General features: G+C 45.4%; 1 protein-coding gene across 1 annotated transcript in view; it reads left to right on the top strand.

Annotated features, from left to right (window-relative positions):
• Positions 1-23,597, top strand: part of LOC147105632 (uncharacterized) — an 89,334-nt gene that overhangs the window by 65,287 nt on the left and 450 nt on the right. The window contains exons 16-22 of the mRNA XM_086010931.1: positions 305-355; positions 12,842-15,067; positions 15,110-17,461; positions 17,560-17,792; positions 18,379-18,562; positions 18,744-18,960; positions 20,756-20,940. Of these exons, the coding sequence (XP_085867057.1) occupies positions 305-355; positions 12,842-15,067; positions 15,110-17,461; positions 17,560-17,792; positions 18,379-18,562; positions 18,744-18,960; positions 20,756-20,940 (5,448 nt within the window). The remainder of the gene's footprint in view (positions 1-304; positions 356-12,841; positions 15,068-15,109; positions 17,462-17,559; positions 17,793-18,378; positions 18,563-18,743; positions 18,961-20,755; positions 20,941-23,597) is intronic.

Raw genomic sequence — 23,597 nt, forward strand, 5'->3', positions numbered from 1 at the left:
AGTGGGGTAAAATTTCCACTTCTACGCTCCGTCCCCGACATTCACGCTCATGGGTGGACAATCGCAGGCTGGCGAGTGCAGAAATAATTTTTATTTATCCTCTTTGCTGCTTCATTTTTTTAAATTGAAAAGGCGGATTCATATTTTAATTTTCTTTATCTGTAGAATCAAACTGCAGTAGAGACAGAAACTACAACTTATCCCAGCACCAGTGTTGGTACATTAAAGTTAATCTCCTTTCTCTTCAAGATAAAACAGCAGACCTGATTATAGAAAGTTAATGCTTTTTAAAATTTTATTTAAGGTACACCAAACGGAACAACAACTACAAGTATGCCCACCAGCAGCACTACAGGTTAGTAACTGATTTAGACTAAAGGAAAGGAAGGAGTAGGTTTTAGGGATTGAAGTTTCCGATACCAAGCTTCGCGCGACAGGCATGCATGCCTGAAACTTAGGCACGGCGATCAGTGCACCGCTCACAATTAACTTTCACGGGTGGAAAACCCTGCAGGATGTACTGACTCCAATGCCTGAATTCCCAATATGTGCTCCTCCATCAGAACCCCAATATATAAAATCATTCCCATAGTCTACGTCCATCCAATAACAACAGAACATGTTGGAGTTACAAACCAGGTTCTTCAACATTTAAAAGGAAAAATACAAGAGTTAATAATAATACTGTAGAGTCATTGGATTTACTCTTTTCAGATGCTGACAGACACCTTTTTATTTTTGTTGTTATTTCATATTTTCTGCAGAAGACAGTTTTTCTGTTTATCTACAAACTCTATGTACCCAATTCATATTTTATATGACAGTGTTCCTAGAAATGAGCAGAGGGTATGATGGCCTAGTAGTTATGGTACTGGACTGGCAACCCAGAGGTTTGAGAGTTCCAATTCCAGCAGCTTGAAAAACTGAACTCAACAAATCTGCAAAATCTGGGGTTTGTGCTCAGTTCTGGGTCAAAAAAGATATCAAATTTGCATAGTTGAGCCTGAATAATGTTTGCTGGTGTGTGAGAGAGTGGATGAGTGACTGAATCGGAAGATAAGGAATAAAAAGCAGAGAATACCAGCCACAAGCTTGGGAAAAGCCTCAGACTTCACTTGCCCCCAGTCGCTCTGTTGCCGCTTTGCCGATGATCTCAATCACCTCCCTTCATAAGAAGTCATTCAGTGCTGCTTTGGCAACCACCCTCCTGTCCGCATGTGCTGCCTCCTGCTATTGTGCAGCTTTCCCCTGGGAGCAGATGTAAAAGAACACATGCTGGAAAGAGGATTGTGAGAGAAGGTGAATGAGCAGGCCAGTTCATTTAGAAAGTTCACACATTCTCTGTGACGGTGTACCAAGGTTATAGTGAAGATCAATAAAGGTGCTTTGTAATATTGTAGTATGTTTGCACACTTACCTTGGTAACCTTGCACAGCCCAAAATATTTCCTCCTCAACATGTCCTCTAAATATAATAAACTGATCTCACATTATTGGGCAAGGTCACCTCAGTGGGGAGTGGAATTATCGAGCCCAGAACATCAAAGAACTGCTATCCTGCAGTTTCAAAAGAAAAAAATACTGGTGTAACTTTTCTAACCCTGGAAGAATGTTTCTGGTCTTTAGGGAAAAGCTTTCTTATGAGTGAAGATAAGGGTTGTGTCCACTACCAACTATTGAGGTAGAACCTCAATTTTGGGGCAAAATTAGGATTGTCCTGGCCCAGCTCACGGACGCACGTGTGCAGATAGCAGAGGGTGGGACACACTGCATCTCGGGTTATAAACTTCACTTAAGGTAATAAACCTTACTTTGATTCAGCCAAATGCAAAGAAAAAGCTTGCCCAGAGAGTATGGTCTCTGTAATAGAGCCACCTGGTGGACTACTAATGTATATAATAATAAAGACACATGCAGCACAGTTCTTACTGGAAGCCATGTTGTGCTGTTTTATATATATGCTGTGTCCCAAGATATCACAGAATTGGCAATGAGGATGTGATTGCGGATTCCCTAGCTGAAATTTTTGTTGGAGGATAATCCTGCCAACCAACGGCGGGACTGTTAGAGGTTCTTTGTTTTGCAGAAAAACTTAAAAATCCGAGGTAAATTTCAAGCACACGTAGCTGAACTGTCGACCTTGCCAGAGTCCAGATGGCTGTGCCTATGGGAATAACAGGGCGCTTGGGTGAGTTCCATTGCGATCGAGAGACTTTTGGAGCGTATGTCAAGTGGCTAGAAATGTTTTTCACCGTGAATAGTATCGTCGAAATCCCCGATGATGCAAACTATAACTGGGTGGTTTTAGTAATGAAACGGGCTTTTTTTTTGACTGAAGCAAGCCCCGAGGTGTATGAAACCCTGAAAAATTTGCGTGTTCCCACCAAGCCGAAGGACACACCACTGAAGTAGATCCTAACCAAGTTAGAACAGCACTACAGTCCTGAGCCCCTGGAAATTGCTGAAAGTTATCATTTTGGAACACATGATCAATTAAATGACAAGGGTATCAGTGGGTACATTGTAGCTTTAAAAAAGCTATCCTTTCATTGTCATTTTGGAAACTTTTAGGACCGAGCTTTGCGTGACCGCTTTGTTTGTGGGTTGAAAAATGAACGTATCAGAAGTAAATTGTTGACAATCCCAACTTGACTTTTGACTTAGCTTGTCAGACACCGATGTCGATGGATATGGCCGACCGATACTCCCGAGAGTTCCGCGCCATTTCCAGTCATCAGACAACCGAGGTGAATCAGCTGCAGGCTAAAAGCAAAAGACAGTTGGGCCCCAAGGTCTCAGCAACTGGCCAAGGTAACAGTGCATTGAAGTCGTGCTATCAGTGCCTGGGACAACACATCGCTCAAAGCTGTCCATATGTGAAGGCAGAGTGTTTCTACGGCAAGAAAACTGGGCATCTTGCGAAGGCGTGCCGACAGAAGAGTAAACTGACTGGCAATGCTAGAAGGAGAAATCAGCAGACACTACATACCGTTGAAGAGAAGCAGCAGGCGAAGAGTTTCTGGAGATTCACATCCTCAGGAGCATGAAGGTATTTAACAGCGATTCGCAAGGTATCGTCATCCAAGTAGATGTCGCAGAAACCAGGATACCCATGGAAATCGACACTGGTGCGTCCGTGAGCATAGTACCGGAATCACTATATCGCGACAAGTTGCGTGACTATCGACTAGCAAAATCGAAGGTAGAGCTGCGAGGCTACTCAGGAGAGCAAATCCCTGTAGTAGGAAGTGTCATCATACCAGTGAAATACAAGGATCAGCGTCGGAGCTTGCCTCTCATAGTAGTGGCAGGAGACAAGCCTGCCGTGATAGGTAGAAATTGGTTGGGATCACTGCCGCTGGATTGAAAGTAGATTTTTCGCGTAGAAGCAAAATTTGCATCGAAAGATGATGTTATCAAGCAGTATTCAAAGGTTTTCAGCGAAACGGGCAGACCGATCCAAGATTTTAAGGCGAGTGTCAGAGTGCAGAAGGATGCAAGACCAGTTTACTGCAAGCCACGTCCCGTACCATACGCACTCAAGGAGAAAGTTGAGCAAAAACTCAAAAGACTAGAAACTGAGAACATTATCTTGAAGGTAGATCTGAGTAATTGGGCTACACCCATTGTTGTTGTACCTAAGTCAGATGGTAAGGTCAGGTTGTGTGGTGATTATAAGGTAACTGTAAACCAGGCTCTAGAGTGTAATCTACCCAATACGTTGCCAAATGTGGAGGATTTGTTCACAACGCTGACAAGTGGCCAGATCTTTTCGTAGTTAGACCTAACAAATGCCTACCTACAACTTGAGTTAGATGAAGAGTTCAAGTCATGCTTGACTATAAATACACATCGAGGCCTATATCAGTTCAATAGGCTACCATTTGGAGTGTCTTCTGCCCCCGACATATTCCAGGGGGTGAGGAACCAAATTTTGCAAGGGATTGAAGGGGTTGTGTGTTAATTGGATGACTGTAGAGATTCACCTCTCTCTAGTAAACAGGATCGAGTTCAAACCAATATGGTGGGTATATTGTGTTTAATTGGAGTTTAGGATGGAATATAACACACTAGTAATACAGCAAAAACATACGACCGTGACAAGCAGCTGGTACCGGACCCAATCAGACAGGCGGCTGGCTTCCGGCCTCTCTCTCTCTCTCTCTCTAGAACCTCAGATGGTGAGCGTGGGATCACTCTCAAAAGAGCGTTTGACCAGCCCAACTTCTCTTTGCAATTTCTGTTCGGCTCTCCCCTCCACCGTCTGTGTGTGCAAGCCCTTGGGGTGTCACTTTTATTCTCATTTTAGGGGTGGGCCTGAGGCCAAGTTATTGACAAGACCATTTAACCTATAGAGGTTCCTCTAAAACCTCATCAACCAATGGAGCGTCGAGTTCCTTGTCTCAATTCTTGGATGCAAGCCCTCCCCAAAAGGGGGTCTCATTATCTCATCCAATTTATCTTTCTTGTTTTTACATTTTGAAGGTTCCTCCATTGGAATTCAGCTTATCTCTCTTGACTCTATCCTCCTTGACCCAGCAAGTACAAGGCCCGACCTTGTCCCTCTTAATCATGGCCCCAGCCAGAGCTGTCGCACGTTAGCCAGTCACTATCTCACCTTCATCTAGCAAATGGCCCATTCTAAGATGGATACCTTAGCCTCCTCAAATTCCTTTCATTCTATGTCTTTTCCTAATTAACTTTTAATTATCTTAGCAAGCAGTTCTGCTAAACAAACTCCAAATTCTATCTGTAGAGATTATAATATGGTTATTAGTAATAATGGAAGAAACATAGGTTGGGCCTTCACTGGCCAAATTAAAGATACATTAACAAAGTCAAAACCCTAACTTACAAACAACAGATAACTAGCCTGGCAGTACCATCCTATGGGCCCCTGTGTGGAATGTTTATGTTTCACCTAATCTAACTGATTAAAAAGACTGTCTCAAATTCTAATGCAAGCTTTCCAGGAAAACAAAACTTATCATTTACACACAGTATTATTCATGTAGCCATATACATTTTTAGGCACCCCTAGTTTCTAACATGACATACTCATTTCAGCACCAAACAGGCAAATCCATGATGAGGTGTTGAATGAAGTGCTCAAATGGCTAGAGAAGCACGGAGTACGAGTGACAGCTCACAAGTGTGAGTTGTTTCAAAACTCAGTGGAGTATTTAGGGCACAGAATAGACAAAGATGGAAAGGGAAAGTTGGATGCAATCAGAAATGCACCCACTCCCAAGAATGTCTCTGAACTTCGATTATTTTTGGGTCTTTTGAATTATTACGGAAAGTTCCTCCCAAACTTGGCTATATTGTTACATCCACTGAATGAGCTGTTGAGAAAACAGGTCCCTTGGAAGTGGTCAAAATAATGCGACACAGCATTCAAAGAGTGTAAAAGTTAGTTAGTAGAGAGTACCATGTTCGTTCACTATGATGATCTAAGGCGATCAAGCTAGCGTGTGACGCTTCTCCGTACGGATTTAGGGCAGTGGTCTCTCATGTACTAGATAGTGGGGAGGAGAGACCAATTGCTTTTGCTTCACGCACTCTCAGTGCCAGTGAACGGAATTATGCACAGATCGAAAGAGGAGCTTTGTCATTGATTCTTGGGGTCAAGAAGTTTCACAGATACTTGTTTCGTCATAAGTTTACCATAGTTACTGACCATAAGCCCCTGACAGCAATCCTCCATCCAAAGTCCTCTGTTCCAACCTTAGCTGCAGCCCGAATGCAGAGAAGGGCTTCGATTTTGTCAGCGTATACATATGACATTGAGTACAGACGATCAGCTGATCACAGTAATGCTGATGCTATGTCCAGGTTGCCATCCCCATCACAAGTTACACCCAATAAGGAAGAAGTGTTCTATTTCTCATACACTGATGAGCTGCCAGTCACAGCTGAAGAGATTGGTAGGGCAACCAAATGTGACCCAATTATGTCAAAGGTGTATGATTACATAACAAATGGATGGCCATACCAGGTATCAGAGAAAGACATCCATCCATACTTCATTCATAGGAATGAATTGTCCATTGATAAAGTTGTATCATGTGGGGAGCAAGAGTGGTTATCCCAAATAGGTTCAGGTCTAAATTGTTAGGAGATCTTCATGACCAGCACCTGGGAATGTGCTTGACCAAGAGCTTTGTGTGGTAAACCACTGTTATAGTTATCACTGTATATTGTTCTCACTGTTCTCACTGTCACATCACTACACGAGGTCGCCTCTTGTCGCACTGTTATACCTGGGCTGACCACCTCCGACTCCGCCCATTACCTGCCCAGGTATAAAGGTAGCTGACTGGCTAGTATTCCTCCCTGTTGGATCGGATCACCCACGAGGGTGGGCTCTGTTATTTAGCCAATAAAAACCTTCAGTTACGTTCTTAACTCGTCGCCTTTTATTGGACTAATTGATAGGCATATCAATTTTATTGGCTAAATTTTAAAGATGTCTGATAATGAACAGCAACAGCAAGGAGCTCACCCAGCAGCACAGCAACAGCAGCCTCCAGACAACGGGCCACACCAGCCGGCTTGGCTGCAAGCCTTGAAACCACCATACCTGGATCTAAACCCACAGGCACCAAACTCAGCCAACGACTTCAAACACTGGCTGGACTGCTTTGAATCGTACCTGGAGGAAGCCGTCGTCCCTCAGAGATCCAAACTAAGAGTCCTGAAAGCCCAAGCGAGCCCGAGAGTATATACACTCATCCAGGACATGACTACGTACGACGACGCCATCAACCTACTGAAACAGCAGTACCGGAGCCCGGTAAACTACATGTACACTAGGCATCTCTTAAGATCTCGCCAGCAACAGCCAGGAGAATCGATAGCTGAATTTTCACGAGCGCTGAGACAACTCGGCAGGAACTGTGACTTTAAAGCGGTGACGGCTACTGCGAACATGGAAGACAATGTCCGCGACGCCTTGGTGAGAGGCCTACGTTCCGACTACACACGGCAAAGACTGCTTGAAGCTAAGGACATAGACCTGGACAAGGCCAAAGCCCTCGCCCTCACCCTAGAGGCCACCCAGCAAGACCAGGAAGCGTTTGCCAGGTACTATTCGCGACCCTGGGACTCGGGCCCGACCCCCACCCCACCACCCTTCACAGCGCTGCCCCCGGGACCTACCTCAGCGTCTGCATCACGGATCCGACCGGGCCCGCTAGCCCCGGTACCGGCCCCGACATCAGGCAACTCCGATCGGGCCGCTGGCTGCTTCTTTTGCGGCCAGGAGAAGCATCCGAGGTCGCGCTGCCCAGCCAAAAACTCGACCTGCAAAACCTGCCTCAAGAAAGGCCACTTCTCCAAGGCCTGCAGAAGCAAATCCTCAGAAGCCAGCAGTGCCTCATGCGAACCCTGGGGGCGGCCATCTTTGTGCGGGGCAGCCGAAGCCTGCAGAGCCTCATGGGAAAACCAGGGGCGGCCATCTTTGTGCGGGGCAGCCGAAGCCTGCAGAGCCTCATGGGAAAACCAGGGGCGGCCATCTTTGTGCGGGGCAGCCGAAGCCTGCAGAGCCTCATGGGAACAGCAGGGGCGGCCATCTTTGTGCGGGGCAAACGATTTAAACAGAGCCTCATGTGAACTACGGGGGCCGCCATCTTCGCCGCCATCTTGTCATGACAACGACGCGCTCATCTACACCCTAGCTTCCGTGACCCTGGATCAAGCCCGCCCGCACCACCTGGCCAGCTCAATGATGGACATCAAAGTCAACGGCCACGCCACGACCTGCCTGTTCGACAGCGGAAGCACGGAGAGCTTCATCCACCCAGACACGGTGAGCCACTACTCCCTCCCCGTCCTGCCAACGCGCAGCCGCATCTCGATGGCATCGAGGTCGCACGCCACAGACATCAGCGGCTACTGTGTCGTGACATTGTCGGTTAAAGGGACAGAGTATAAAAATTTTAAACTCCTCGTACTCCCCCAGCTGTGCGCTGCCGTCATACTAGGGCTGGACTTCCAATCCCACCTCCAAAGTGTAACCCTAGCATACGGTGGACCCCTCCCCCCACTCACAGTCGACAACCAGCGAAAGTTAAACCGCCCACCGCGTAACACCTGCAGCCTATCCACCCTCAAGGTACCGCCACCTTCCCTGTTCGCTAACCTCACCCCCGACTGCAAACCTGTCGCTACTAAGAGCAGGCGGTACAGCGCTGGGGACAGAGCCTTCATTAGCTCTGAGGTGCAGCGACTCCTGAAAGAGGGCATTATTGAGGGGAGCAGCAGCCCCTGGCGTGCCCAGGTGGTGGTAGTCAAGACCGGCGACAAAAATCGCCTGGTTATCGACTACAGCCAGACCATAAACAGATACACCCAGCTGGACGCATACCCCCTCCCCCGCATATTGGACATGGTCAATGAGATTGCACAATACCGCGTATTCTCGACCATCGACCTCAAGTCGGCCTACCACCAACTCCCCATCAGCCCGGAGGACAGCCAGTACACCGCCTTCGAGGCGAATGGCCGCCTCTACCAATTCCTTAGGGTCCCCTTTGGTGTCACCAACGGGGTCTCGGTTTTCCAACGGGAGATGGACCGGATGGTTGACCAGAACGGACTACAGGCCACTTTCCCCTATCTCGATAACGTCACCATCTGCGGCCGCAACCGGCAGGACCATGACGTGAATCTGGAGAAATTCCTCCGTACGGCCCAACGGCTGAACCTCACCTACAATAAGGAGAAATGCGTGTTTAACACAGCGCGCCTTGCCATCCTTGGCTGTGTAGTAGAGAACGGAGTCATCGGCCCCGACCCCGAAAGAATGCGCCCCCTCATGGAGCTACCCCTCCCCCACTGTCCAAAAGCACTTAGGAGAACCCTGGGGCTTTTCGCCTACTATGCCCAATGGGTACCCAATTATGCGGACAAAGCCAGACCCCTCCTGAAAACCACATCCTTCCCCCTCACGGAAGAGGCGTGCGCGGCCTTCTCCCTCATTAAGGGAGACATAGCCAAGGCCACAATGCACGCAGTGGATGAGTCAATCCCCTTCCAAGTGGAGAGCGATGCATCCGACTTCGCCCTAGCCGCTACCCTTAACCAGGAGGGTAGGCCGGTAGCCTTCTTCTCAAGGACCCTACAGGGCCCCGAGACCCGACACTCGTCGGTCGAGAAGGAAGCCCAGGCAATTGTGGAGGCAGTACGGCGCTGGAGGCACTACTTGGCAGGCAAACGATTTACCCTCCTCACCGACCAACGCTCGGTTGCCTTCATGTTTAATAACAAGCTGAGGGGCAAGATCAAGAACGACAAAATCTTGAGGTGGAGAATCGAGCTTTCCACCTATGATTATGAGATCTTGTACCGGCCCGGTAAACTGAACGACCCCCCTGATGCTCTTTCACGCATTACATGCGCCAGCGCGCAAAGTGATAGACTTCAGACCCTCCACAATGACCTCTGCCACCCCGGAGTCACCAGACTCTACCATTTCATTAAGGCCCGCAACCTGCCATACTCCATCGAGGAGGTCAGGACCATGACCAGGAACTGCCAGATCTGTGCTGAGTGCAAACCGCACTTCTATAAGCCGGACAGAGCAAGCCTGATCAAGGCCACCCGCCCCTTCGAGCGTCTGAGCATCGACTTCAAGGGGCCCCTACCGTCATCCGACCGTAATGTGTACTTCCTCAACATCGTTGATGAGTACTCCCGTTTCCCCTTTGCCTTCCCCTGCCCAGACATGACCAGTAACACGGTCATTAAATGCCTGAACAAACTCTTCGCCTTGTTCGGGTTCCCGAACTATATACATAGTGACCGGGGCGCCTCCTTCATGAGCGAGGAACTCCGTCAGTTCCTATTGGAGAGGGGTATTGCAGCAAGCAGGACCACCAGCTACAACCCCCGAGGGAACGGCCAGGTGGAAAGAGAGAACGCGACGGTATGGAAGGCCACCCTCTTAGCCTTAAAGTCTAAGGGCCTCCCAACCTCCCGCTGGCAAGAGGTCCTCCCGATTGCGCTGCACTCCATCCGGTCACTACTTTGCACTGCCATTAACACCACCCCCCATGCTCGAATGTTTGTCTTCCCCAGGAAGTCGACTACGGGAACCACCCTACCAACCTGGCTGACCTCTCCGGGACCCGTCTTGCTGCGAAAGCACGTGAGGGCCCATAAAACGGACCCCCTGGTCGAGAAGGTGAACCTCCTGCACGCCAACCCCCAGTACGCCTATGTGGCTTACCCAGACGGACGGGAGGACACTGTCTCCTTACGAGACCTCGCACCCTCACCCCCCCCTCCCAACCCCCCGAGTCCAGCCGAGGTAGACGGCATGCCGGAACCCCACGAGCCTTTGCCGACTACGCAGACACCAGCTTTAACACCGGATAATGTAACACCGCCGCTGCGACGATCGGAGAGGCTAACGAAGCCTCCGGACAGACTGACATACCAGAGCTGGTAATACACTTCACCCCGCCGGACTCTAATCTAAACAAGGGGTGAATGTGGTAAACCACTGTTATAGTTATCACTGTATATTGTTCTCACTGTTCTCACTGTCACATCACTACACGAGGTCGCCTCTTGTCGCACTGTTATACCTGGGCTGACCACCTCCGACTCCGCCCATTACCTGCCCAGGTATAAAGGTAGCTGACTGGCTAGTATTCCTCCCTGTTGGATCGGATCACCCACGAGGGTGGGCTCTGTTATTTAGCCAATAAAAACCTTCAGTTACGTTCTTAACTCGTCGCCTTTTATTGGACTAATTGATAGGCATATCACTTTGCACACAGTTACTTATGGTGGCCAGGTTTAGATAAAGAGATAGAGTACATAGTCAGTCAGTGTACAACATGTCAATTGGTGAGCAAGAAACCACCATCAGTACTATTACAGCCATGGAAATGGCCTCCCCGGGTGTGGTAAAGGTTTCATGTAGATTTTGCTGAGCTAGAAAGACAGCAATTGTTCATAGTGATAGATAGTCACTCGAAGTGGGTAGAGGCATTTCCGATGTGGATAATAACAACAAGAAAATCACTAGACAATTTGCAAAGATTGTTTTCTTCATACGGCCTCCCAGAAGAAATTGTGTTTGATAATGGGCCGCAGTTTTGTTCAGAAGAGTTCACACAGTTCATGAGCAGAAATGGTGTGAAACATACCAAAGTTCCACTGTACTACCCTGCTTCAAATTGTGCAGCAGAACGCACAGTACAAACTGTCAAACATGCCCTCATCAAGCAAATGTTGGATCCAAATCCAAAGAAACATCAGTTGTTGTTGGACCACAAACTGGCAAATTTTCTGATTACCTATCAGAATACTCCTCATACCATTACTGGTAGAAAACCAGCAGAGTTGTTTCTCAAACGACAGCCACAAACCAGGTTCTCGTTGTTAAAGTCAAATTTGGCACGGTCCGTAGTAGAGAAACAATCAAGGCAGAAGGAGAGACATGATAAAGATGGAGTCAGAGAGAGAAGTGTGAAGTTGAACCAGAAGGTTAGAGTGAAGAACCATCACCATAAACCTTTAAAGTGGTTACCAGGAAGAGTAGTGAAGATATGTGGCCCTCGCACATATTCGGTCAAGATGTTTTATCATGGAAAGGTTAGGTTTGTTCACATTGATCATATCTTACCTACAGATGTGGAAGGAGTTGAAAGCTGGGATGATTCAATTTATTCTGATGAGTCAGATAGTCTTGTTACGAGTACCAGTAGCAAATCCTGCATCAGACATACCAGAAACAAGTCCAAGACAAAGTCAGAATTTAAGTCTGAGCCCAAGTCAGGCAGACAAAGAATCTGAAAGTGTTGAAAGTCCAAATGTAGATCAAGGTCAGCCCTTGGCAAAAAATTCTCTGCAGGCTCAGCCTAGAATGAGTCAAAGTCCTACAACAATATCTGAAAGTTCTGTTCAAGAAAGAAGGTATCCTCTTTGAAACAGTTAAATTTAATCTGTAAATATGGAAAATAAGTTCATATCTTTTGTTTGTGTTACAGAATTCTATAGTAGAAATTGGAAATATAAAATGGGTTCCATTTGAGAAATATATACCAAGAGTTGTGTATAACATGCAAGTCATGTACAATGATTATTTGCTATGATTAACTTCTTCAATAAGGAGGGAGAAGTGTAATGGAGCCACCTGGTGGACATCTGATGTATATAAAGCCATGCGCAGCACAGTTCTTACCGGAAGCCATGTTGTGCTGTTGTGTATATATAGGCTGTGTCCCAAGATATCACAGTCTCCAGCACATTTGGGTGGCACATGAGCAGCTCGTAATGAGCTGCCACTCACAATAGAGGGGGAAATGGGATGGCAGGAAAATGGACTAATTGTTCACAGTGGAGGCATCCCTTTGTTGCTGAAGCGCAAGAGTTGTAACTTTTATGTATTTCTACATATCCGTTTCTTTATGGGTGTGGGTGAAGTTGTGCCTAAAATCATAAGGCTTAATAGATGTTTTATTAGGATGCTGACACATGTCTGTGACACGAGCCCCAACAACCCCCAGGTGGGGTGTAGTAGGACACGGACACATGGTGCCCTGGGCCCAATTTTGTAACGCATGCAGGCTGTGTGCAAGGCCCCTCCCGAGTGGAATGTAGCCTCACAGAATTGTGGCTATAAAATAGTAATGGAACCATTCATAAAACAAAGCTCTTCTTGATTATAAATATCAGAATTAGAGTTACATGCTATTGTTTGTTGAAATAGATTTCACATATGTAATATATTGGCAGGGTTGTCTGACATAGTTAACTCTGGAAAAGTATTTTGTAATCATTGTTTATTTTCTGATCATGTTTTTTTCTTTGTTTTTCATATCTTACAGAATGGCGTTGCGATAGTGAATGGTTTCTGTGGTTTAATGAAAATACACCAACTCTTCAAAACAGAGCAGACACTGAACTATTGAACCAAATGCACAGCCCTCTGTGTCCTTTCTCTCCTTATCAAATAAGTGCTATCCAATGTGAAGCTCTCAAATTTCCTCAGCGTCCGATAAGTGAGACGAAAGATAATGTGACATGTGATCAAGAAACAGGACTTGTTTGTACTTATAACCAGCAGACTTCCGAAGGTGGTTTAATGTGTTTGGACTACAGGATAAGAGTTTGCTGTCAGCCACCCTTAACAAGCACAAGTCGTACCCCACAAACAACAGCTATGACCACAAGTACCACAGTGCAGACAACATCTAGTTCCACAGTCCAGACAACACCTAGTACCACAGTCCAGACAACACCTAGCACCACAGTCCAGACAACACCTAGTACCACAGTCCAGACAACACCTAGTACCACAGTCCAGACAACACTTAGTACCACAGTCCAGACAACACCTAGTACCACAGTCCAGACAACACCTAGTACCACAGTCCAGACAACACCTAGTACCACAGCCCAGGCAACACCTAGTACCACAGTCCAGACAACACCTAGTACCACAGCCCAGACAACAGCTAGTACCACAGTCCAGACAACACCTAGTACCACAGCCCAGACAACATCTACAAGCACAAGTACCACAGTTCAGACAATACCTACCAGAACACGTACCACACTCCAGTCAACACCTACAAGCACAAGTACCACAACCCAGACAACACTTACTACCACAGCCCAGACAACACCTAGTACCACAAGTACCACAGTCCAGACAACACCTAGTACCACAAGTACCACAGTCCAGACAACACCTAGTACCACAGCCCAGACAACAGTTAGTACCACAGCCCAGACAACACCTAGTACCACAAGTACAACAGTCCAGACAACACCTAGTACCACAACCCAGACAACATTTACTACCACAGCCCAGACAACACCAAGTACCACAAGTACCACAGTCCAGACAACACCTAGTACCACAGCCCAGACAACACCTAGTACCACAGCCCAGACAACACCTAGTACCACAGCCCAGACAACACCTAGTTCCACAGCCCAGACAACACCTAGTACCACAGCCCAGACAACACCTAGTACCACAGTCCAGACAACACCTAGTACCACAGCCCAGACAACACCTAGTACCACAGCCCAGACAACACCTAGTACCACAGTCCAGACAACAGCTAGTACCACAGTCCAGACAACACCTAGTACCACAGTCCAGACAACACCCAGTACCACAGTCCAGACAACATCTAGTACCACAGTCCAGACAACACCTAGTACCACAGTCCAGACAACACCTAGTACCACAGCCCAGACAACACCTAGAACCACAGTCCAGACAACACCTAGTACCACAGTCCAGACAACACCTAGTACCACAGTCCAGGCAACACCTAGTACCACAGTCCAGACAACACCTAGAACCACAGTCCAGACAACACCTAGTACCACAGCCCAGACAATATCTACAAACACAAGTACCACAGTCCAGACAATACCTACCAGAACACGTACCACACTCCAGTCAACACCTACAAGCACAAGTACCACAGTCCAGACAACACCTAGTACCACAGTCCAGACAATACCTAGTACCACAGCCCAGACAACACCTAGTACCACAGCCCAGACAATATCTACAAACACAAGTACCACAGTCCAGACAATACCTACCAGAACACGTACCACACTCCAGTCAACACCTACAAGCACAAGTACCACAGTCCAGACAACACCTAGTACCACAGTCCAGACAATACCTAGTACCACAGCCCAGACAATATCTACAAACACAAGTACCACAGTCCAGACAATACATACCAGAACACGTACCACACTCCAGTCAACACCTACAAGCAAAAGTACCACAACCCAGACAACACTTACTACCACAGTCCAGACAACACCTAGTACCACAAGTACCACAGTCCAGACAACATCTAGTATCACAGTCCAGACAACATCTAGTACCACAGTCCAGACAACACCTAGTACCACAGTCCAGACAACACCTAGTACCACAGTCCAGACAACACCTAGTACCACAGTCCAGACAACACCTAGTACCACAGTCCAGACAACACCTAGTACCACAGTCCAGACAACACCTAGAACCACAGTCCAGACAACACCTAGAACCACAGTCCAGACAACACCTAGTACCACAGCCCTGACAACACTTACTACCACAGTCCTGACAGCATCTAGTTCCACAGCCCAGACAACACCTAGTACCACAGTCCAGACAATACCTAGTACCACATCCCAGACAACACCTAGTACCACAGCCCAGACAATATCTACAAACACAAGTACCACAGTCCAGACAATACCTACCAGAACACGTACCACACTCCAGTCAACACCTACAAGCACAAGTACCACAGTCCAGACAACACCTAGTACCACAGCCCAGACAACACCTAGTACCACAGCCCAGACAACACCTAGTACCACAGCCCAGACAACACCTAGTACCACAGCCCAGACAATATCTACAAACACAAGTACCACAGTCCAGACAATACCTACCAGAACACGTACCACACTCCAGTCAACACCTACAAGCACAAGTACCACAACCCAGACAACACTTACTACCACAGTCCAGACAACACCTAGTACCACAAGTACCACAGTTCAGACATCTAGTACCACAGTCCAGACAACACCTAGTACCACAGCCCAGACAACACCTAGTACCACAGCCCAGACAACACCTAGTACCACAGTCCAGACAACACCTAGTACCACAGTCCAGACAACACCTAGTACTACAGCCCAGACAACACCTAGTACCACAGCCCAGACAACACCTAGTACCACAGCCCAGACAACACCTAGTACCACAGTCCAGACAACACCTAGTGCCACAGTCCAGACAACACCTAGTACCACAGTCCAGACAACACCTAGTACCACAGCCCAGTCAACACCTAGTTCCACAGACCAGACAACACCTAGTACCACAGTCCAGACAACACCTAGTACCACAGCCCAAACAACACCTAGTACCACAGTCCAGACAACACTTAGTACCACAGCCCAGACAACACCTAGTACCACAGCCCAGACAACACCTAGTACCACAGCCCAAACAACATCTAGTACCACAGTCCAGACAACACCTAGTACCACAGTCCAGACAACACCTAGTACCACAGTCCAGGCAACACCTAGTACCACAGTCCAGACAACACTTAGTACCACAGTCCAGACAACAGCTAGTACCACAGTCCAGACAACACCTAGTACCACAGTCCAGACAACACCTAGTACCACAATCCAGACAACACCTAGTACCACAGTCCAGACAACACCTAGTACCACAGTCCAGACAACACCTAGTACCACAGTCCAGACAACACCTAGTACCACAGTCCAGACAACACCTAGTACCACAGTCCAGACAACACCTAGTACCACAGTCCAGACAACACCTAGTACCACAGTCCAGACAACACCTAGTACCACAGCCCAGACAACACCTAGTACCACAGTCCAGACAACACTTAGTACCACAGCCCAGACAACACCTAGTACCACAGCCCAGACAACACCTAGTACCACAGCCCAAACAACATCTAGTACCACAGTCCAGACAACACCTAGTACCACAGTCCAGACAACACCTAGTACCACAGTCCAGGCAACACCTAGTACCACAGTCCAGACAACACTTAGTACCACAGTCCAGACAACAGCTAGTACCACAGTCCAGACAACACCTAGTACCACAGTCCAGACAACACCTAGTACCACAATCCAGACAACACCTAGTACCACAGTCCAGACAACACCTAGTACCACAGTCCAGACAACACCTAGTACCACAGTCCAGACAACACCTAGTACCACAGTCCAGACAACACCTAGTACCACAGTCCAGACAACACCTCGTACCACAGTCCAGACAACACCTAGTACCACAGCCCAGACAACACCTAGTACCACAGCCCAAACAACATCTAGTACCACAGTCCAGACAACAGCTAGTACCACAGTCCAGACAACACTTAGTACCACAGTCCAGACAACACCTAGCACCACAGCCCAGACAATACCTAGTACCACAGTCCAGACAACACCTAGCACCACAGTCCAGACAACACCTAGTACCACAGCCCAGACAATACCTAGTACCACAGTCCAGACAACACCTAGTACCACAGTCCAGACAACATCTAGTACCACAGTCCAGACAACACCTATTACCACAGCCCAGACAACATCTACAAGCACAAGTACCACAGTCCAGACAACATTTAGTACCACAGTCCAGACAACACCTAGTACCACAGCCCAGACAACACCTAGTACCACAGTCCAGACAACACCTAGTACCACAGTCCAGACAACACCTAGTACCACAGTCCAGACAACATTTAGTACCACAGTCCAGACAACACCAACCAGCTCAAGTACCACAGTCCAGACAACACCTAGTACCACAGTCCAGACAACCACTCCATGTGTACTGGATCCTAAACCCACCTGTCAGCAATCTTCAAGGATTCTCGGTGAAAATGGTTGTGAGAAGTGGGATTGTTTCTGTAAGTATCATTCATCTTTTCAATTGATTACTGTTATTTAATACACTTTTTGAATTGTTAACTAGTCTGTTTTTACCCCAAACTTTATTATCTTCCAGGTCAATGTCAAGTATGGGGAGACCTGCACTATCTCACATTTGGTGGTACACAGTATGATTTCTTTGATAATTGCACCTATATTCTTGTCGAAGAACGAGTTCCAAAATACAATTTATCAGTTCTAGTAGATAATTATTTTTGTGTATCTGACCTGCCCATGTCTTGTGCAAGAGGGATAATCATGTTTTACAATGGAAGTGTTGTAACTATTACAACTGGGCACAATCCCCTGGTAAGTACAATACTACTAAACAACAATCAGCATTTATAGACCCTTTAATGTAAAATATGGTTCATGACGCATCACAAATAGGCATATGGAAAATGGATGCCAAACCAGGAAAGGAGGAATGACCAGAAACTTGGTCAAAAAGATGGGTTTTAAGGAGGAGGCTTTTAAAGGAGTATATGGAGATTGAGAATTGGAGAAGTTTAGGGAGGGATTTTAAGAGAGTAGGGCCCAGGTGGCTGAAGGCTATGTCACCAACAGTGGGGGCGACGGAAGGGGGTGATGCACAAAAGGGCAGAGATGGAGGAGCGAAGCTTTCGGAGGGGTGGGGGTTGGGGAAATGTAGAGAGAGGATGAGACAAAGCCATGGAGGGATTTAAAAGCTAAGATGAATATTTTAAATTGAAGGCACCGGGTGATGACGAACCAATGTAAGTCAGCAAGGATAGAGTTGATGGGTGAGCAGAACTTAGAGCAAGATAGAATACATGCAGCAGTACATGTTTCAATTACCAGAAGATATTATGTGCTGTTTATACTGAAATTCTCGAGTTATTTAAGAATGTTAACACATTGTTCACCTTTACAGATAACTTTTGATGGAGATGGTGTGACTGTCCCCTACAGTTTGAATGGAATTAACATACACTCCATGCATCAGAATATACATATTTCTATCCCCAGTATTCAAGCAAACATAATTGCTTTTGGAGATTCCTTTCGAATTAGATTATCACAAAAAAACTTTCTGAATAACACTCAAGGACAGTGTGGTATGTGTAATTTACGGCTTCAACCCTAATTATATTATGAAAGATTAAATAAGAATTGTGCGGTTGTAAACCGCTAAAATTTCATTATTCACTGTATTAGTAAGGATGTTGATAATAAGCAATTTCTGTCAGAACCACCACAGATATTTCTAACTGACAAAAGATTTTCTTTTTCTGAAAGGCTTTTGCTTCGATAATGCAGTTGATGAGTGCATGAAAAGGGATGGGGAAATAATGCCCCCAGACTGCTGCCACATTACTGCAAATGACTGGAAGGTTTATGACCCTAATAAGCCATATTGCCAATTAACTCCTACAAATTTATTTTGTCCTGGACCACCTTCTCCCCCTCCAACATGCCATCCAGCAGACACAGTGTGTGACCTACTTTTGGGAAAGTATGTGAATTTCTCCTTTCATATTTTAATTCTATCCAAATAAACACAAGGAAGTAAATTATAATGAACTATTAAAATGTAATTTACAGATGAATTCCTGTTAATGCAGTTGTAGCAACAATCAGAACTCTAAATATACATGAATGGATAACTATTGCATTGTAGCAAAGAAATGTTTCCAAACCTATACTAGAAACATGAATGTATATAGTGTAAGGCAGACTGGTTTGTGCTTGGGTATTTTGTACTTCAGAAGCTGCTGTCTCACTTATCCGTCAAGGCACACTTGACAGAGTTAAACTCCAATACTGGATGAGCTGGAGTATTAACTAGAGCACTCAATGCTCCAGCTTTAACTGTTAGTGCAGCTGATCCTGTTGCTCAAAATTCAGTTTAATGTCAAATCTCTTTAGGTGCTTCTAATTATGAGCTGTATCAGGATTCAGGTCCATTTGTATTACATCAAAAAAATCAGCTGATATGCTCCTACTAGCTATAGGTCGTGCTTTGCATTAGGGTCCCTACTGAAGTGTTGTTAAATATCCTTTTCCAATTCATTTGCTTAATTGTTTCCTCATTTTGTTAAATTTACCACCTTTTAAGTTACATCTCGGGCTCCTGTTCTTTAATATACCTGAATTCCAGATCATGTTAAGTTTAATCATTTTGGTCACAGACGTTCTTTAATTTCAATTTCCTGTACATTGTCAGGGTCAGGATTAATAACCAGTTTACAATACTAAATAATGTTTGTCTATTATGGGCATAAATTATTATTTTCAGAAAATTTGAATCAGCAAAAATATACATATTAAGTTGTGATACTTCTTACCATGCTATCATTTCCCCAAATGGGTTAGAAAGTCCATTTGGTAGGTAAAAATATTTTGCCGCTGATAATATTGATTGTAATGCCTTACTGCTGAAGGGACAGAATATAGTTATTAAAGTCAAATTATATTTTATTTTTTAATGTCAGCAGTGATTAAAAAGGCCCAACTCCTTTTGAACATTTAACTGAGCCATGTAAACCAGAAAGTCTTTGGCTCAATTTGCAATCTGTGCTAAGGTAGTTGACCTCAGCTGGGCTGTTATTAGGGGTCCTGTATTTGGCCTCAGATTCCCTACACTTGGGAGGAGATAGTCCAACTAAGTGTCTTGCTCCCATTCAAATCAGGAGTGACTCCTACAAGCTAGTGTGTAATGTTGACATCTGTTGATGAGAGAATCGCATTTGGCTGTGATGCCTCCAAGATAAAACATTCTCTCACTGGCTAGATTCATGCATGAAGATTACCCATTTGGGTGGGGTGCTGCCATGTGATTCGCACTTGATGAACCATACCTTGGGCTATAATCAGCACCTATAGTGGAGGGGAAAAATTGGTAAAGAAAAACTGTAGCGGGAGTCTTGTTCTCAGCAAGCAAGAACTCCAGACATATATTTAAATAGTACTTAACACAGAGAACAAAAAGGACAACTATGAAAAATATACTTAGGTTTTTGAATCTCATCCCCATTCATAACACAATTACTACTCGGAGATGAGATATTTTGTGGTGTGAAGGTCACTGGAATACCAGCATTTGAATATTTTAAGCTGGGAGGGTTACCAGCAACCATATGAAATGCACCATTCAATTGGTCGGCATATTTACCAATGTTCAAAAGGGAAATTTAACCTGCAGTGTGATGTAGTTTAGGGTTTATTATTGCTATAATTATCATTCTGGGAGAACAAATGTCCTTGTACTTTAATTGTCTCTTTAAATATTTTTATTTTCCACCACATAGACCATTTGAAGATTGCAGGAATCAAAATCACGAAGACCTTGACCACTATTACAACTCTTGTCTGTTTGACCATTGCAATACAAATTCCCCAAAATTTGACTGTTCCAGCCTAAATGCTTTTGCCATTGCTTGTAAAGATCGTGACATTTGCGTTGACTGGAGAAACTTTTCAAATGGATACTGTAGTAAGTATCATAAATCTATAATCATGAACCGAGAGGTTATACCTATCAGGAAAGATTGAACAGGCCGGGGCTCTTTTCTCTAGAAAACAGAAGACTGAGGGGTGAGCTGATAGAGGTCTTTTAGATTATGAAGGGGTTTACTAGGGTAGACACAGAGAGAGTGTTTCCACTTGTGGGGGAGACCAAAATTGAGGGCCATAAGCAGAGACTCTTGATGTTCTTTAAACTCCAGAATGTTAAGTGATGCTGGTGCTCACAGTATTTACATTTCAAATGAAAACACAAACCCCATTTTGGATGAGCATTTCATAAATCTGCCCTACTCCGCAAACATTCCAAAATTGCTGTATCGAGGTGGTTGGGAGTTGAGCATTTCAGATCTGTGTTATGGTGATTAAGTTTATTATTGCTGGCAGAATCTCTTAACACCAGAGTGCATCATAGGGTAAATTGTCATCTCTTACATTCCCAACACACAACTTTCTACACCAGGAGTGCATATTGGAATTTGAATACGCAGCTCCCACAGTTTTCCAGCCATTAATTTTAATGGGTGGAAAATCATGGGGTGCGCATGCCTGAATTCCTCATGTACACAAAGCTCTGTGCTTCAGCTAAAGGTCTTCCACTAAAGGTTAGAAACTTGCAGACATTGGTGCACTATAGCAGAAGAAGCCCAGAAAGGGTTACCTATGATATAATTAAAGATTAAATTATATAATAAATAAAATATTCAAATGACAAGATAGGATATTTTATGATTAATGATAGGATATTGGATGACTAAAAAATTATGAAGAGGGAGAAGATAGAGTATGAGAGTAAACTAGCAAGTAATATAAAAACAGACAGTAAGAGCTTCTACAGGTATATAAAAAGGAAGAGAGTAGCTAAAGTAAACATTGGTCCCTTAGAGGATGAGACTGGGGAATTAATAATGGGAAATAGAGAAATGGCAGATACTCTAAACAATTATTTTAGATCAGTCTTCACATATCCCAATAATAATAGATAATCAAGGGGCTATAGGGAGGGAGAAACTTAAAACAATGACTATCACTAGAGAAAAAGTACGAGGCAAACTAATGGGGCTAAAGACTGACCAGTCCCCTGGACCTGATGGCCTGCATCCTAGGGTCTTAAAAGAAGCGGCTGCAGAGATAGTGGATGCGTTGGTTGTAATGTACCAAAATTCCCTAGATTCTGGAGAGGTCCCAGCAGATTGGAAAACTGCAAATGTAACGCCACTGTTCAAGAAAGGAGGGAGACAGAAAGCAGGAAACTATAGGCCAGTTAGCCTAACATCTGTCATTGGGAAAATGCTGGAATCCATTATTAAGGAGGTAATAGCAGGACATTTATAAAATCAAAGGACAATCAAGCACAGTCAACTTGGTTTTATGAAAGGGAAATCGTGTTTGACAAATTTGTAGAGTTCTTTGAGGATGTAACAAACAGGGTGGATAAAGAGGAACCAGTAGATGTCGTGTATCTGGATTTCCAGAAGGCATTCGATAAGGTGCCACATAAAGGTTACTGCACAAGATAAGAGCGCACGGGGTTGGGAGTAATATATTGGCATGGATAGGGGAGTGGCTAACTAACAGAAAACAGAGAGTCGGGATAAATGGGTTATTTTCCGGTTGGCAATCTGTAACTAGTGGGGTGCCACAGGGATCGGGGCTGGGGCCTCAACTATTTACAATCTATATTAATGACTTGGATGAAGGGACCGAGTGTACTGTAGCCAAATTTGCTGATGATACAAAGATAGGTGGGTTAGCAAGTTGTGAGGAGGACACAAAGGACTCGATTTTCCAAGCCCTGAGGAGGCCGGTTTGGAGGCGGGAGTGGTGGGAAAATTGCAGAATCAGGGGGCAGGAACAAATAGCATGGGTTGGCCACAAGTCGATGGAGGCGGGACTACAACCCAAAAAGTGGGAGTCCCGCCTCCAAAAGCTCCCCATTGACAAAATCGAGCCCAAAGAGTCTGCAAAGGGATATAGATAGGTTCAGTGAGTGGGCAAGAATTTGGCAGATGGAGTATAATGTGGGAAAATGTGAGGTTATCCACTTTGGAAGGAAGAATGAAAAAGCAAATTATTATTTAAATGGATGAGACGACAAAATGCTACGGTACAAAGGGATCTGGGGGTCCTAGTACATGAAACACAAAAACTTAGCATGCAGGTACAGCAAGTAATCAGGAAGGCTAATGGAATGTTGGCCTTTATTGCAAGGGGTATGGAGTATAAAAGTAGGGAAGTTTTGATGCAACTTTACAGGGCGCTGGTGAGACCACACCTGGTGTACTGTGTACAGTTTTGGTCTCCATATTTAAGGAAGGATATACTTGCATTGGAGGCAGTGCAGAGAAGGTTCACGAGGTTGATTCCTGGGATGAAGGGTTTGATGTATGAGGAAAGGTTGAGCAGGTTGGGTCTATACTCATTGGAGTTTAGAAGAATGAGAGGTGGTCTTAATTAAACATCTAAGATTCTGAGGGGGATTGACCGGGTGGATGCTGAGAGGATGTTTCCCCTCGTGGGGGAATCTAGAACTAGGGTCATAGTTTCAGAATAAGGGGCCGCTCATTTAAGACGGAGATGAGGAGGAATTTCTTCTCTCAGAGGGTTGTGAATCTTTGGAATTCTCTA

This window comes from Somniosus microcephalus, chromosome 17, assembly GCF_052327205.1.
Source record: "Somniosus microcephalus isolate GS21.2 chromosome 17, FLI_Smic_1.0, whole genome shotgun sequence".
Classification (NCBI taxonomy): domain Eukaryota; kingdom Metazoa; phylum Chordata; class Chondrichthyes; order Squaliformes; family Somniosidae; genus Somniosus; species Somniosus microcephalus.